Source organism: Bufo bufo, chromosome 8 (assembly GCF_905171765.1).
Source record: "Bufo bufo chromosome 8, aBufBuf1.1, whole genome shotgun sequence".
Classification (NCBI taxonomy): Eukaryota; Metazoa; Chordata; class Amphibia; order Anura; family Bufonidae; genus Bufo; species Bufo bufo.
The window spans coordinates 126,341,935-126,360,352 of NC_053396.1; the positions used below are offsets into that span (position 1 = coordinate 126,341,935).

General features: G+C 41.8%; 1 protein-coding gene across 4 annotated transcripts in view; it reads right to left on the minus strand.

Annotated features, from left to right (window-relative positions):
* COL4A6 (collagen type IV alpha 6 chain) overlaps positions 1–18,418 on the minus strand; it is a 271,820-nt gene that overhangs the window by 15,452 nt on the left and 237,950 nt on the right. For 3 of the 4 annotated variants that reach the window (XM_040442327.1, XM_040442329.1, XM_040442328.1), the window contains 7 exons: positions 14,894–15,001; positions 10,145–10,216; positions 9,799–9,924; positions 9,061–9,171; positions 7,569–7,730; positions 7,020–7,118; positions 4,387–4,530 (listed from right to left, as the gene is read on the minus strand). In XM_040442327.1, the coding sequence (XP_040298261.1) occupies positions 4,387–4,530; positions 7,020–7,118; positions 7,569–7,730; positions 9,061–9,171; positions 9,799–9,924; positions 10,145–10,216; positions 14,894–15,001 (822 nt within the window). Of the gene's footprint in view, positions 1–4,386; positions 4,531–6,412; positions 6,483–7,019; positions 7,119–7,568; positions 7,731–9,060; positions 9,172–9,798; positions 9,925–10,144; positions 10,217–14,893; positions 15,002–18,418 lie in introns of those variants that run through there. The other variant, XM_040442330.1, reaches the window with a different exon arrangement.

Genomic DNA, 18,418 nt, shown 5'->3' on the forward strand with positions numbered 1-18,418 from the left:
CGTATGGAAAAACCAAAGTGCAAAATAACTGCCCATGAACTGAGAAAAGTCAAGCGTGCAGCTGCCAAGATGCCACTTGCCACCAGTTTGGCCATATTTCAGAGCTGCAACATCACTGGAGTGCCCAAAAGCACAAGGTGTGCAATACTCAGAGACATGGCCAAGGTAAGAAAGGCTGAAAGACGACCACCACTGAACAAGACACACAAGCTGAAACATCAAGACTGGGCCAAGAAATATCTCAAGACTGATTTTTCTAAGGTTTTATGGACTGATGAAATGAGAGTGAGTCTTGATGGGCCAGATGGATGGGCCCGTGGCTGGATTGGTAAAGGGCAGAGAGCTCCAGTCCGACTCAGACGCCAGCAAGGTGGAGGTGGAGTACTGGTTTGGGCTGGTATCATCAAAGATGAGCTTGTGGGGCCTTTTCGGGTTGAGGATGGAGTCAAGCTCAACTCCCAAGTCTGCATCCTTCAAGAAAAACATGATTTCCATGCAGGACAATGCTCCATCACACGCGTCCAAGTACTCCACAGCGTGGCTGGCAAGAAAGGGTATAAAAGAAGAAAATCTAATGACATGGCCTCCTTGTTCACCTGATCTGAACCCCATTGAGAACCTGTGGTCCATCATCAAATGTGAGATTTACAAGGAGGGAAAACAGTACACCTCTCTGAACAGTGTCTGGGAGGCTGTGGTTGCTGCTGCACGCAATGTTGATGGTGAACAGATCAAAACACTGACAGAATCCATGGATGGCAGGCTTTTGAGTGTCCTTGCAAAGAAAGGTGGCTATATTGGTCACTGATTTGTTTTTGAATGTCAGAAATGTATATTTGTGAATGTTGAGATGTTATATTGGTTTCACTGGTAAAAATAAATAATTGAAATGGGTATATATTTGTTTTTTGTTAAGTTGCCTAATAATTATGCACAGTAATAGTCACCTGCACACACAGATATCCCCCTAAAATAGCTAAAACTAAAAACAAACTAAAAACTACTTCCAAAAATATTCAGCTTTGATATTAAGGAGTTTTTTTGGGTTCATTGAGAACATGGTTGTTGTTCAATAATAAAATTAATCCTCAAAAATACAACTTGCCTAATAATTCTGCACTCCCTGTATGTGTGTATGTATGAGTAAAAACATATGTGTTTTTGTGTATGTATTATACTATTACTATTATGCAGGAGTAAAAGTGTACATATATGTGTGTATATGCATCAGAATAAATGTGCCTGTGTGTGTATATATTAGTAATAACGCACATATGAGTGTATAAACATGCCTATGCCTGTGTATATGTATGAGTAAAAGCACACCTTCAGTGGTGCTTGAAAGTTTTGTATATTTCTGCATGAACCTGCATAAAGATGTACATAACCTTTAATGATAAAAACTATTAGACTTGGTCATTTATTTATTGATGAAAATGGTCCAATATCGCATGTCTGTGAGTGGCAAAAGTGTGTGACCCTTTAGGATTAGCAGATAATTTGAAGGTGAAGAGACAGGTGTTTTCAATCATTGGGATGGATGACAATAAGGTGAGAGTGCTGAAAATAGTTGAGTGCCAACTCAGCTATTTCCAGAATTCCCATCGAGGTGGAGAGGCAGCAGCGCTTGTGTGGTGCGCTTACCATTCACTTCTATGGGAGTTCCAGGATTAGCAGTGCGCAACACTGATGGCACATCCTAGCGACATGGGCTAACCCCTTTAATTCAATAGAAATGGTGGCTGGAATGGGAGCTGCTGCGCATGTGTGCCTATGTGAGCTCCCACAGTCCCGTCCACCAGTGAGGCCGGCGCTTTTTTTCTATAGTGTGCAAGCACGGCCACCACTGCTGGATTGCAGGGTGGTCATTTTGTGTTTGTTTTGTACGGAGGAATGGGCTAAAATTCCTCTAATCCGACGTGCAGGACGAATCAACAATTACCTAACACATTTAGCTGCAGACACTAACAGACATTTGATATTGGATCATTTTCCTCAATAAATGAAAGGGCAAGCCTAATATTTTTGACTCATTTGTTTAATTTAGTTCTTTGTTTTAGGGCTTGTGTGCAAATCTCATGTGGTTTTAGGTTACATTTATGCAAAAATATAGAAATATGTATATTTATGTGTACAAGTGTGCCCCTGTACTTGCCCGATGTGCCTGTAAATAAAAGTGTACATGTATGTTCAAAAATATATTCAGATATGGGCATATATACTCTGTAAATTTTGGCTCGATTTAAATCATGTTTTGAACTGCATCCAGGCATACTATATTTTTGGATTGATCTTTTGTTTTTCAAAATGGCAGTGGAGATATTCTTCTGACACAGACGAAAGGCAAACATAATTCTGGTGCTGTTTCTATGCAGTAAGCATGATTCTAGAACTATCTTTGCAGTAAGCTTGGTTCTAGTATTGTATCTTTTCATTCTGGTTCTGTATCTATGCAGTAAGTTTGTTATTGATATTTTAGATATTTAGTACGTTTGGTTCTAGTACTGTATCTATGAAGCAAAATGAATTCTTCTACTATATCTATACAGTAAGCCTTGCCACTCTATCTGTGTACTAAGCTGTGTTTATGTATTATTTTATATAAGCAGTAAGCTTGGTTCTGGTATTGTATAAAACAATAAAAGGACGCGCACCACAGTTCCTTCTCCTAATGCAATGTGCTCTCCCCACAGCTCAAAAGGTTCCGGCAACCGCAGACCAATGGTCCAGTTTCAGAAAGCGTGTAGGATGTGGGTCAACTACTACTGTACTGCAAATTTTATTCAGAAGATGAAATAAAAGTTGGATGATTGTAACAAAGGTTCTGGATTTGGCCTTCTGAATCTGGTATTTGGTACAATATTTATATTTATGTAGTAAGCCTGGTTCTGGTATTGTATCTCTGCAGTAAGCTTGGTTTTGGTACTATGTTTATGTAGTAAGCCTGGTTCTGGTATTGTATATCTGCAGTAAGCTTGGTTTTGGTACCATGTTTATGTAGTAAGCCTGGTTCTGGTATTGTATCTCTGCAGTAAGCTTGGTTTTGGTACTATGTTTATGTAGTAAGCCTGGTTCTGGTATTGTATGTCTGCAGTAAGCTTGGTTTTGGTACCATGTTTATGTAGTAAGCCTGGTTCTGGTATTGTATCTCTGCAGTAAGCTTGGTTTTAGTACTATGTTTATGTAGTAAGCCTGGTTCTGGTATTGTATATCTGCAGTAAGCTTGGTTTTAGTACTATGTTTGTGTAGTAAGCCTGGTTCTGGTATTGTATATCTGCAGTAAGCTTGGTTTTAGTACTATGTTTATGTAGTAAGCCTGGTTCTGGTATTGTATATCTGCAGTAAGCTTGGTTTTGGTACCATGTTTATGTAGTAAGCCTGGTTCTGGTATTGTAGCTCTGCAGTAAGCTTGGTTTTAGTACTATGTTTATGTAGTAAGCCTGGTTCTGGTATTGTATCTCTGCAGTAAGCTTGGTTTTGGTACCATGTTTATGTAGTAAGCCTGGTTCTGGTATTGTAGCTCTGCAGTAAGCTTGGTTTTAGTACTATGTTTATGTAGTAAGCCTGGTTCTGGTATTGTATCTCTGCAGTAAGCTTGGTTTTGGTACCATGTTTATGTAGTAAGCCTGGTTCTGGTATTGTAGCTCTGCAGTAAGCTTGGTTTTGCAAATGAAAACTTTTACCCTCATTATAAACTCCCCTTTATTGTCACTGAGCGATCATATTACACAAAGCAATGACGTGCGAAAGAGGGAGAAGGAGAAGTCCTGCGATCATTAGATATACATATTCTTAGAGGATCCGTTTTTCTGCTGAACAGAATACAGATCATGCTCTAGAAATGCTGGCCATACACCTTCAATAGCTATCAGTCTAACAATCATTCGTCAGATAGCTATTACCTCCTGACCCTTATACACATGCACTCTCCCCTGAGCATGCATGTGTTCTCTATGTACAGAGCAGAGTGAGCTGCTGGTTATGGCTTATCTCTCCTCTGGGCAAGTTGAATTTCAACAAGACAATCATTTGTTCTCAAGCATCATCCCCCTTACACATTAGATGGTCATCTCTTCCCGCCAAAATCGGTAGGTTCAGCTGACATTAATCTAACATACATGGCCATTATAGTAATATACTAACTCAAACTGGAGCTTAAACTGTAACTGATCTAGACTGGACTGCTGCTCGTCTGCTATGTTTTGATATTGAATATTTGATTACCAAATTTCTTAAAACTTTCTCATTGCTTCCCATCAACAGGTAAATAAAGTGATTCCATTATATTGTTACATTACATGGTTATTTCACCAGCGTCCTAATACATGCAGAAAATCTATTACTTTATATATGTGAACAAATTATTCTGAAGTTTCCCTTCCATACCAGGTTGTCCTGATGGTCCTTGTGCACCACGATCTCCAGGCCCACCATCAAAGCCATTAATTCCAGGCAGACCAGGATTCCCAAGCGCATACTGAAAATCATCAACAGGAGGAAGACCTGGACGTCCGACAGGACCTTGAAAACCTGAAAGAACAAACAGTCATTCTAATTCAGATAATGGTCAATATCACGCCCCATAAGGACTGTTGATAATGGAGAAGATGACTACTTTCACGTTTTCACAAACAGCAACACACAAACCCCTGACCCCCTACTGAACAATTGGCCTTGTTCAGGTTTCCATGAGTTCTGCCAAACACACACCATATGTACTTTCCGGTATATTAAAGTGGATTAGGCTAGTTTTACATATGCTTTTAAGCGGTTATCCAAGAAATTATAATGATGACCTATCCTCACGATTAGTTTATCATTTCAGCAGGGGTCTGAGTCCCAGCACTTGGTCAGATGTTCCAGGGAGCCGCGGTCACCGGAGCTCTGGTGTGCGAGGTGGCCTCCTGGCAGATCACCAAGCACAGCGACCTACATAATATAGCGGATGTGCTTGGTTTTGCAGCTCAGCTCCATTCACTTCAATGGGGCCGGGCTGTGCCTAGACCATGTGACCGATGTACGGTGGTGTCACATGGCTTAGGAAGAAGCCATGGAGCTCAGGGAATGCCTGACCTTTCCTAATCTGACCCCTGCTGATCTGATATTGATGACCTATCCTAAGGATAGGCCATCAATATTATTTCCAGGGTAACCCCTTTAAGGCTATACAGTAGACTGTTCCATAAGAGGATCAGCCTGCCGGAGTTCACAAATGTTGTACAGTTGGTCTGGAAGAGGTTGAACCTGTAACTATTTAACATACATGTCCATTGTGTTCATTAGGATAGTGCTCCCCTCGCCTCTAATGGAGGTGATTAAATGACCAGGCTCATGCATATGTGAATATACCACAGAGAGAGGCGTTGGGATGTGGGGGCACTATTCTCATGAATACACTGGATTCATAGCTATGTATGAATATCCATTCAGTAGCCAAATGACACAACACCTATTGTGCCATTTTGGCTACTAGTATTATGCACCTGTAGTTCTAATGTAGTCCGTATATACATTATGGGGGTCATTTACGAACAGCTATACGCCAAAAGGTTATTTGTGCCACAATCTCCGACTTTTGCCCCTTTTCTGCCACTCACGCCAGGTTCAAAAATGGGGGCATGCAGGCCAGTCTCATTTATCATTTTCTATGCCTCTTTTAGGAGTAAAAGATGGTCTAAATTTAAGCCAGCAAGGGAGCTGGCGTGGATTTAGACAAGTGTAAAGTCCGCCTAAGTTATGTAGAGACCGGTAGAGAGTTATGTAGAGTCTAAATTGCCGATCTTCATAAATGTCCCCCCATGTCTTTTATCATAAAAATGTGAGACATTCTCACAAGCATCTCCTTTACAAGATCATAAAAATACATTATAATAGTTTCTTAAGATTTCAATACAGACGGTAACATTTTTAGAAATGGGCCTTTTTGATTTGGTAAAATGTGCAAATTGCACTTAAAATTGTAGTGTTTTTGACACTACAATTTAAAGTGCAATTTGCACATTTTACCAAATTAGTAATGATGTTTTCTGCCTGACTGCTCCTATTGTTAAAATAAGAGAGGAGTTTTTATTTTCTGTTGGGTGCATGTGTACTGTCCTGTGACCTATAAGTTATGTCATATATCAGAGATTATAAGTGCCTTCCTCCTGTATACTAATCCAAGTAGTCACAGAGTATACAGACATGGAGGAGGAATAGAGGGAATAGTCTGTGTATACTTGTAGTCAAGTGGGTTACCGGGTGGCAAAACTAGCTCTCTATAGACTTTGATATGCCTGGCAATATTTGCAAATATTTGGGGCAAAAATGTGCTTTAAGTCTAAAATGTAAAAACAAATAACGGGGGTCTTACTTTACGCCCACCTTAATAGATCTTTTTTTTATCTTAGAAACTTCAGTCTATGACCTACTATATCTTTATTGCAGTTTAAGCCACCACTGGGGAAAAATAGCATGTAGTCAGCTCAGTTCCTAAGCTTCCCCTAGTGGGGGATTAAAAACAGTCAGAATTAATTATGTCTTTTAGGGATTAAATCAATGCCAATCGATTTTAACTAATTAATTTGTCTCATAAGTAAGGTTCTTCACCTGTGAGGGCCTGTCCTCACAGGTGAAGAAGCGCCCACCTGCCATTTGATTGACAGGGCCAGACATCTCACCTGGCCCTGCCAATCTCGTGCCTGCGCCGCTGCTTTGTGTAGTGGTGCAAGCGCAGAGGCACTGATTCAGCAGCGACTGTTCATGCAACGCTACCTGGAAGTGTAGCAGTGCAAGCGCAATTGCTGCTCCAGTAAAAGATGGATGTGTGCTTCTTCATCTCTGGGAACAGCCCCTCATAGGTGAAGAACTCTTGAATTGATTCATTATCCCACTATTAATGTCTAGGAAGGTAATTTGGAACTCTGTATCAGAAAATGGACGTCTGAGCTGTATAAGTATATATTAATAAAATAATAACCACAAAATATTGGGCCTAAAAAGTAGTGCCAGTCGCCAGGTCTTTTTATATTAGCACTCACCTGCATTGCCCCTTTCTCCTTTAGAACCAAAAAATCCAGAATCTCCGACAGGACCTTCTTTTCCTGGAACACCCATGAAACCGGGATCCCCCCTGAGACCTAAGCAGGGTGAGAAAATGTTAACATGGTCACAGAAACCTAAGGAAAGTTTTTTATTTTTTACAGTAGTGGATATTATGGACTGAACTGTTAACTGGGCCGTAGGTTGTTTAAGATCCAGAATGCTTGGACACAAACCATTTATAATTTAGTTTGATGCTGCACTGTAATTGAAACTTTTGGACTTTTTGTACACATATTTTCTGTATTGGTGGTTAACACCATATAAACCGTTACAAGACTCAAGACTATCTCTGGAAGTGAATAATGAAGCTTTCCTTTAATGTGCATTACTGAATAATTTTTGCCTTCCTTAGTGAAACTATTGACTAGTAGTGACTTTTTATTATTGACCATTTCATTGCTGAACATTCGTTCTTATCATAGATGCAAATTTTAAAAATCATTCCCAGTTATGCTAACACACAAATACAAACAACAGTGATTTACCTTTTACTCCAGGTGCTCCGGAGCTTCCAGGGTTTCCTGGTATTCCTGAATCTCCCTTGAATCCAGGTCTTCCTGGTCCTCCCGGTACTCCAGAATCTCCTGTATCTCCTTGATTTGAGGCAGGTCCTGGGGGTCCACGTGGACCAGGAAGGCCAGGCAGTCCTGAAACCATACAAATAGAAACATTTTTTGCTAACGAGTTTATTTCAATTAGAATGTCAGAGTAGTGCCGCCATGGCTATCACTGTAGAGGCTATCACTCTGGAGTACACAATCTGTCCATGTATTAGATAAATGGACATTAATTTATTTGGACTACCCAACATACAAATTTTAATATGCAGCACCTGGTGCACCTTTCCCCGGCCGGGTTTCTGTAGCTAGACCTGCAACAACCAGCTGGCCAAATACTATGTGGAAAGGTGATGTCTTGATGAACAACCTCTTTAAATGGTTGCAGAGTTTAATGCACATCATAAGGATTCTTCTCTTAATCCCTATCCTCTTACAACTAAATCTATAACTTATATATCTATATATCATGGAAACAATGACAGCAGAGGCGGATCTGTCACACGACAGACATCAATAGCGCTGTCAAATCTAACTAAACTGCTGACAGAAGCTCCAAAGTGTCTGACGGTAATGGAACCCACCTTTAGGGCTCATGCAGACAAACATATTTTTTGTCCGCATCAGATCTGCATTTTTTGCAGGTCAGATGTGGATCCATTCACTTCAATGGGGCCGCAAAAGATGTGGAAAGCACACCTGGAAAGCATAAGTCCGTTGCTCAGCCCCGCAAAAAATTTGAACTTGTCCTATTCTTGTCCATTTTACGGACAAGGATAGGACAGTTTTATAAAGAGTAGAACGTTCCGCTGACTGCAAAAAGGCAACGGCCGTGTACATGAGCCCTTAATCTGGTAGATATCAGAGCTGTGGGCAATAGATGAACCCTTAGCTCACACAACAGAAAAGAAGACAAATATTACATTGTAAAAAAAAATTGCTGGGTAATTGTGCTATGTAAACTTCTACTAATAATCCCCTCCTAAACTGCCTTTACACTTCCTAAACCTATTTTGGTCTGCTAAAAACAAATCCACAAAATATGGACAGCTTCTGTGTGCACTGAGGATTTTTCTCACTCCCATCAATAGCTAGGACTATACTACTACTACTATAATACAAATGTGGACAAGAATAGGATCTGCACTGAGATTTGCAGATCAAGCACACTGCAAAGAGAATGGATCTGTACATAGCAATATAGTAATAAATGGGTCAGCATGTTATCCGTGAATGCATAAGCCTTTAGAGTTTAGAGACATATTACAGTGAAAGACTATATAACAACAATTAAACAAAAAGAGGAGTCCAATAGACAGAATGCAACAAAAACTGTTCTGAGCAAGCATTTCCTTTTTATATAAGTAAGCTGCAAAAAAAAAAAAAAAAAAGAATAGAACACAACAATTTGTAGACATACCCAACTCTCCATGTCTTCCGGCGGGTCCAGGGTCTCCAGGTATTCCAGGGATAACAGTTGATGTTCCAGGAGGTCCGGAAGGTCCAGGGGGGCCAGGAACACCAGGTAAGCCTAAAAAGTACATTTTAGGTGTTTATATAATAAGAGCAGATCACAACAGCTTCAAGGATGTGGGTCCAATGTGAATGTATATTCAGCTTAATTTTAGTACAGGAGTGACTATGAACAGTTATTCATGGATACACAGATAGGTATTTTACCTAATAACACACTAGGAATGTAAGATGAATATTATGTGAATAAAAATTTACACTTAAGATTACTAAAGGGTCTTCTGGATGTAATGGGAAAAGGGAGACTTTACCAGGCAATGCAGATGATTAAATGCCTGGAAGCATGGCCTCTTTTATTGATGGTGCAAAAGCAATGTTTTATTTTTAAAAGCAAAGTTTTTTTTATTAAGCAATAACTGATGAAGGGACTAGTTCAGTCCTGAAACATGTTGCTTTTACACTGTCGATAAAAGGTAAAATAGATCACGCCTCCACACACTTCCTCCTCGGCAGTGCCTGGTAAATTCCACTTTGTCCCAGGACTTCCAGTTGATCTCCACAGGCTCCACCAGTGTTCCCGCTTTGGACCTTGGGCTGCAGCCCTGACCATTGTACGTTGGGGTGGATAGTGCCCTATATTGTGCCATTGTTTTTTTTTTTTTCTTGGAAAAGGATCTTGTCTTACCTGAATCTCCACTAACACCTTTTACACCATTAATCCCTGGCTGTCCAGGTACTGTGTTGGAGAAGCCCCTTTCGCCTTTAGAACCTGGAAATCCTGGTGATCCTGGGCGTCCTGCTTCACTTAAACCTTTTATTTAGAGGGTAAAAACACTAAATTGAAAAAAAAAACTAAAAAAAAAGTTTTTACCAATATATCCATGCAGAACCACAAGACAGTTTTCCTACAACAGGAGAATGCTACAAGTGATTGGAGTCAATTTACTAAACTACCAGTTTCTAAAATTCACTATTTTGATCATTCTTGTATGTCTAATAAGACTGTATTATTTAGGGTATGTGATAATTACCAGGCGTGCCAGGTAAGCCCCTTGTGCCAGGCAAACCATTTAGTCCATCCAAACCTGGAAATCCTCGAAAACCTAAAATATAGGCAAAAAAAGATTAGTAGTACTTAGAAGAATAAGTGAACAGGAAATTTAGACTTGTTCACAAGAAACAGAAAACAAAACTTTTGAGGGCTTAAAAAATTAGGGGGGCTGTCTCACTAAGACAACCACTTAAAAAAAAAGTCATGTCTGACTATAAAGATACCTTGGAGTGGCTAAATGAACGGTCGCCCATGTAGTGCATGAAAGGGCTGGGTCTGCCAGAGTGGGAGCCACTCTTAAAAAGCAGCTCTCTCTTAAGACTCCTTTTATTCCAAGATTGTACAATTACGATTATTTGAAATAAAAAATGTAAAAAAAAAGAAGAAAAAAAAAGCTCTCCATTGTGGCTCATGGAGGAGAATCCTGAGCTGGGCAGTCCCCTCTATGATGTCCATATGCCCAAATAAAGTATATGGACAAACGTTTCCTAATGAGACAACCCCTTTCATTACTGTGCCCCTCCAGCAATGATAGCTGCCCCTTCTCAACCCACAGGGGAAACATCCTTGAACCCCCCTGAAGGCACTGAACATGCCTATAAGGTCCTCAAAATGGCGGCCCAGCAGACAGTTAAAGAAAAGGCCACAGATCAGCCGGCTTCACCCTGTGCTGCAGAGGCTACCCCTATGGAGCTTGGGCACTTTGCTATTGATGGAGAAGAACCCACAATTAAAGATATCTTCGCTGCTGTGCAGCATTGCAGCAGTTCACTGATAATTCTTAATACACATATGGGCAGGCTGCAAGAGAATGTCTCCCTCATCAGGCAAGATCTCGGGCAGGTTAATGAGAGGATCAAAGAGGTGGAAGATAGAGTGAGCACTGTAGAGGATCAACAACCCCCCGTGAAAAGAGATCTTGGCTGAATTATAGATAATTGATGTCTAACACCAACGACTTGGAAAAAAGGTCGCGCAGAAATAATCTCAGACTGGTTGGGGTCCCTGAAAAGGCAGAAGGGTCTGACCTGATTGTGTTTTTGAAGATTGGCTGACCCATTAATTCGGCAAAGACTCTATCTTGTGTATTTGCCATTGAAAGGGCACATAGAGTGACATTCCGAGCTCCTCCTTGTCCAATTCTGATGAAGCTTCTCCACTTCAGGGACAGAGATACTATCTTTAAAGGGGTTCTGCACTTTGTTTAAACTGATGATCTATCCTCTGGATAGATAATTAGCATCTGATCGGCGGGTGTCGGACCCCCGCCGATCAGATGCTGATGATCTATCCAGAGGATAGATCATCAGTTTAAACAAAGTGCAGAACCCCTTTAAGAAAGCCAGGGATCACTCTGATCTCCTAATTAATGGAAATAAAATATCTATCTTCCCGGATTTTTCCGCCAACGTCCAACGCAGAATAGTGAAGTTCCAGGACGTCAAACGTCGCTTACGGGATTTACAGATTCCCTATTCTATGCTCTGCCCTGCCAAGTTAAGAGTGGTTGCCTATAGAGAAGTCTGTATATTTGCAACACCGTTGGATGCAGTGCAATGGTTGGAGACCAACGAACGCTCCCTTAAAGCTTCTGCAAGCACAGGATGAAGACAACGCCCTCCTGAAAGGGCATGGAATTGTTTTTATGCTTGCCATTCTGCTCCAAGGACGTGTCTGAAAAGTGCTGTATATTTTCTACCTTAATGATGTGTTTTTTTCTCTCCCTAGTTTTATCCTAGTTCCCCTGGGCTTTTGATAGGGCTGTTATAATGTCTATTACTTGCTCTTGCAGGGTATAGCTCCTCCGCTAGATAGCATAAGCATGTCTAAGATTATCCTAAAGAGGGGGTGCATTAAGCTTAGTACAGTTTTTTTTATATGGTGCGCACTGCAGATTGTAATCTATAGGAGTTAGGCTACTTTCACTCTTGCGGCAGGACGGATCCGACAGGCTGTTCACCCTGTCGGATCCGTCCTTCCGCTATTTCACCGTGCCGCCGCCACGTCCCCATTGACTATAATGGGGACGGGGGCGGAGCTCCGATGCAGCCACCGGACTAAAGGCCACCGGACTAAAAGTCTTGCATGTCCGACCTTTTAGTCCGGCGAAATAGCGGAAGGACGGATCCGACAGGGTGAACAGCCTGTCGGATCTGTCCTGCCGCAAGTGTGAAAGTAGCCTTAGAGGAGCCACCCTGAAGCATGTTTAATCACAATGTGTTACTGACTGTTTTTTCTTTATGCCGATGCTCGGCTACAGGAATGGTAATTGCCCCAAACGTCCTTTTTTCTTTGTCTGTGGATCACATCCTTCAAAAATGTTTCTATGTTTTGTGACAACTCAGGGTCAGTTAGCTCTCCAGGATCGCCGTCTTCTCCGCTTAGACGGTTGGCACAACTCAAGAAGCCACTAGTCTCCAACACTGCAGATTTGGGTACAAACTGGCCACGACCAGCTTTATTGTCACTTTAACAGCAGACCAAACATAAATCATAAACACAAATCCTAGGCCGTCTGGCCACTGACTATACAGTAGTGCTGCCTCTCTATCGGGGTCTGGGTCTACCACCCAGCTCCCCAAAACACAGCACCGTGCTTACCCCACACAGGGTCAGAGGGTCCCGGCTCCCACAGACCTTGGCACAGCCTGCTTCTTCCCCAGACAGGGAGCCCTGATTGAGGAGATCAGCCCACATTTACCTGAGCTCCTCAGCTGGCTGCTAATTCTCTTAATTACCAGCCTAGCTGCCGCAGACAGTGGGAGAAACCTATTTTCCCAGCCTTTCCTGTTCTCACCCAGGCTCCTCTGGGTGAGATACACCATTTCAATGGCCTTCATATGGCCCTCTGGCAGCTCCACTGCCACAGTTTGTAATGTATATTTTGTTATGGGGGTTGCGCGGGTTTGGCAAAGAGACGGTTACATCAAGAGTCTGGTTCTGGGAGCTGCGGTGGAGAATGAAACATGGTTCCAGTGCTGCCTATTCTGGCCTACCTTTATCCTACGCGGATTATGGCTGACAAACTTAAAATTGTGGGCTGGAATGTCAGGAGATTGGGAGAGATAATAAAATGTGCCGCAGTGTTTCTCGCGGTTCAGCACTATCAACCCCCAGTGATATGCTTGTTCGAGACGCACTTAGTGCCCAACACTACATGTTTGCTACATAAATCATGGGTGGGACACGCGTATCATTCTATGCTGTGCATGCACTCTAGGGGGGTGAGTGTTCTCATACACAAATCTGTACCTTTTGTATGTCACTCTTCCTGACTGGACCCTATGGGCAGATATGTGTGCTTAAAATGTATTTGTTACTACTTCTTCGTTATCCTTGTAGCGGTATACATTCCCCCCCCATATAGTGCGGAAGTTTTGAAAGAGGCCATGGCCTTTGTTGAAGTACTCCCTCCGTGCCCAATCTTATTAATTGGGGATTTCAATACCTGCCCCTCACTACGGTTGGACAAGCTGGGGACAACGGGAGCGGGCGGAATAGACAGAGATACTAATTTTGCTAAAGTACTACGGGAATTAGATTTACATGAGGTTTGCCGAGTGAAAAACCCGGACGTGCATAGGAATCTTATTGTGAAGTCTGTGGGAGATGAACCTCTGCTGGTTAGACACAAATGGGAGAAGGATGTTGGCCCTATATCAGTTGATCAATGAAGGCCAGCGTATGTCTCAACTATTACTCGTTCACCACATATACCGAACCCCATCCTTTCTGTTTAAAATCTGGGTTACAGCTGACCCTCCTGCCCGAGATGTGGGGTCGGTCCTGCGTCTCTAGTGCACATGTTCTGCGAGTGTGCAGAGCTTTCGAATTTCTGGATGGGCGTGCAACAAAGTATTAAGAACACTTATCATGTAGTGGTTCCGCCTGGTCCTAGGTCATGTGTATTGGGGATATTGGACATTACGGACCATTGTACGCGCTTGAGTGTACAACGCCTACTTTTTCAGGCCCGGAAACAAATTGTTAAGCACTGGCTTTGCTCACAACCCCCGACTTTAGCTGAGTTTCTGAATAGAATGGATGGTATACTTCAACTAGAAAAAGGGGTCTATGTCAAAAGACAGTGTATCGCCAAGTTTACAAAAAATGGGACAAGTGGTTTTCTTTCAAGATTGGTGCATCTTCCTCCGGGCCTTCCTCTAATCCCCTGGCGATGAGGGGAGGGGGGGCTCAAGTGGTGGGGTTAGATAGCAAATCTTTAGTGTTCATATTCCGATGTAGGGAACAATAGATTTGGTGAGAATGACGTGAAATGGGAGCTATGTTTGAATTTGGAGACAGGCGGATCCATGACCACACTCATATAGATAGACATGATATCTTAGACGATAGGAAGTTTGATACCCTTGCAGGGGTTCCGAGTAACAGTCTCTTCGCTAGGGGGTGGGTTAGTGTGGGGTCTGTTTTATGGTACACAGCTGACAACTATGTATAATGGTGTGAATACTTGTCGGAGTATTATCTGAGATATCTGTGTCCCTTATGTTTATGTAACTTTAATAACTGTTGAATAAAAAATTATCTGATAGAAAAAAGGGAACACGTTTTGGAAAAGGGTCTTGAACATTATTGGGGATGTACTATTTTCTTGTACACTTATTGTACACTTAATGTACGTTGTACATTTTGAAAGCTGTTGAGGCTTTATTGTTTATATTGACAAAAATTATCTGGTTAAAGAAAAATATACTATGTAGACTTTTACCTTTAACACCTGGAGCTCCTACAGGTCCGGGGAATCCTGGGCGTCCTGGTAAACCTGGGTTTCCCACAAATCCAGGGTTTCCTCTAAATCCCTGCAGGCCTGGGGAACCTAAGAAAAAGCATTGTTGTGGATTAACGCTCTGTATACAGCAGATATAGCTCATATTAGTCCCATGTCACCTGAAGCAAATGTACCGGACTCCGTTCCATCATTGACTATTGCTATCTTTATTACTATATTGCTGTCTTCGCAGAAATGATCAGACTGCTGAATGTGAATGGAGCGAACAAGGTCAGGAATGAACAGGCTGTTCACGATCATTGTCCATACACCTTAGGTAACTGTAAGGCTGGGTTCACACGGGCGTTGCGGGTGACGTGCGGGAAAAGATGCGGGAAAATGCATGATTTTCCCCCGCGAGTGCAAAGCGTTTTAATGCGTTTTACATGCGCGTGAGAAAAATCGGACTTCTTCACAGAAGTTTGTGTTTGGGTTAGGTGTTGTGTAAATTTTATTATTTTCCCTTATAACATGGTTATAAGGCAAAATAATAGCATTCTTAATATAAAATGCTAAGTAAATTAGGGATGGAGGGGTTAAACAAAAATAATAAATAATTAAACTCATGGTGATGGATCATGTGATGAGCGCAGTGACTTCACCACAGGTCCTTTTCTCCCAGCTCATCAAAGAAGAAGAAAGAAGACAAGTCGGGCTGCGCGAACAAGTGGATGAGGTGAGTTAAAAAAAATTTAAGCCCTTCATCCCTAATTTACTTAGCATCCTGTATTAAGAATGCTATTATTTTCCCTTATAACCATGTTATAAGGTAAAAATAATAAAGGTCGGGTCCCCATCCCGATCGTCTCCTAGCAACCATGCGTGAAAATCGCACTGCATCTGCACTTGCTTGCGATTTTCACGCAGCCCCATTCACTTCTATGGGGCCTGCATTGCGTGAAAAACGCACAATGTGCTGCGATTTTCATGCAACACACAAGTGATGCGTGAAAATCACCGCTCATGTGCACAGCCCCATAGAAATGAATAGGTCCGGATTCAGTGCGAGTGCAATGCGTTCACCTCACGCATTACACCCGCGCGGAAATCTTGCCCGTGTGAAAGAGGCCTAAGACAGCCTTACATAACGACCACACCCCATACACATGCACACTTGGCTGGGCCGAATGTGCATTTGGTTTCAATAAGGCCTTGTTCACAAGTCAGTTTTTGTGAGCCAAAACCAGGAGGGGGCGGCACACACAGAGATAAGGTGTAATGAAAAGATCTGCAACTGTTCTTTGTGTCTGACCTGCACCTGGTTTTCGCTCACACTATCTGATGGAAATAACTGATGGAAATAACTGACGTGTGAACAAGGCCTAAGGAGACAGGAATAAGCTGCTGCCAGAGACGTCTGGATAGAAAACGAAGGACTCAGCTGAAATCCTTTGTGTGATGACCCTAAACACATAATAGACAGTCCCTTTGAAAAAAAACTGCAGGTTCGGCTGACATTTGTTTAATGTTATGATTACATTAAGGCCTCATTTACACCAGTATTTGATCAGATTTTTCTTTCATCCATTTCATTTAGCAATCATCATTCATCAGGAGTCGATACTAATCACAGAAGCATATCATGGAAGCCTTTTTTGAATTCAATTCAATCTTAGCCTAAAAAAATCACTGCAGAGCTGTTGCAGAAATTTCTGCAACTCAAAATCCATTCTATACATCTGAATGGGGTTGTTTCTGCAGCATGTCCATTGATTTCTGCAAACCTCATTGAAATGAACAGAGATTTTGGAAATCTCTGCAACACATCTGGTGTGTGTATAAACGTACACAAAGGGCTCACTTACATTTTGCTGTTCAGTTTGGGCACATGGATTGTTATTTCATTTCTACAGGCATATATCATATTCAATGAGGATCTGTGCCCAACATACAGTTGCAAAAAAAAGTATGTGAACCCTTTGGAATGATATGGATTTCTGCACAAATTGGTCATAAAATGTGATCTGACCTTCATCTAAGTCACAACAATAGACAATCACAGTCTGCTTAAACTAATAACACACAAAGAATTCAATGTTACCATGTTTTTATTGAACACACCATGTAAACATTCACAGTGCAGGTGAAAAAAGTATGTGAACCCTTGGATTTAATAACTGGTTGAACCTCCTTTGGCAGCAATAACTTCAACCAAACGTTTCCTGTAGTTGCAGATCAGACGTGCACAACGGTCAGGAGTAATTCTTGACCATTCCTCTTTACAGAACTGTTTCAGTTCAGCAATATTCTTGGGATGTCTGGTGTGAATCGCTTTCTTGAGGTCATGCCTCAGCATCTCAATCGGGTTGAGGTCAGGACTCTGACTGGGCCACTCCAGAAGGCGTATTTTCTTTGGTTTTAGCCATTCTGTTGTTGATTTGCTTCTATGCTTTAGGTTGTTGTCCTGTTGCAACACCCATCTTCTGTTGAGCTTCAGCTGGTGGACAGATGGCCTTAAGTTCTCCTGCAAAATGTCTTGATAAACTTGGAAATTAATTTTTCCTTCTATGATAGCAATCCGTCCAGGCCCTGACGCAGCAAAGCAGCCCCAAACCATGATGCCCCCCACCACCATACTTCACAGTTGGGATGAGGTTTTGATGTTGGTGTGCTGTGTCTCTTTTTCTCCACACATAGTGTTGTGTGTTTCTCCAAACAACTCAACTTTAGTTTCATCTGTCCACAGAATATTTTGCCAGTACTGCTGTGGAACATCCAGGTGCTCTTGTGCACCTGGACAGCAGTGGCTTCCTCTGTGGTATCCTCCCATGAAATCCATTCTTGTTTAGTGTTTTACGTATCGTAGATTCGCTAACAGGGATGTTAGCATACGCCAGAAACTTTTGTAAGTCTTTAGCTGACACTCTAGGATTCTTCTTCACCTCATTGTGCAGTCTGCGCTGTGCTCTTGCAGTCATCTTTACAGGACGGCCACTCCTAGGGAGAGTAGCAGCAGTGCTGAACTTTCTCCATTTATTGACAATTTGTCTTACAGTGAACTGATGAACAGCAAGGCTTTTGGAGATACTTTTATAACCCTTTCCAGCTTTATTCAAGTCAACAATTCTTAATCGTAGGTCTTCTGAGAGCTCTTTTGTGCGAGGCATCATTCACATCAGGCAATGCTTCTTGTGAAAAGCAAACCCAGAACTGGTGTGTGTTTTTTATAGGGCAGGACAGCTGTAACCAACACCTCCAATCTCATCTCATTGATTGAACTACAGTTGGCTGACACCTCATTCCAATTAGCTCTTGGAGATGTCATTGGTATAGGGGTTCACATACTTTTTTCACCTGCACTGTGAATGTTTACATGGTGTGTTCAATAAAAACATGGTAACATTTAATTCTTTGTGTGTTATTAGTTTAAGCAGACTGTGATTGTCTATTGTTGTGACTTAGATGAAGATCAGATCACATTTTATGACCAATTTGTGCAGAAATCCATATCATTCCAAAGGGTTC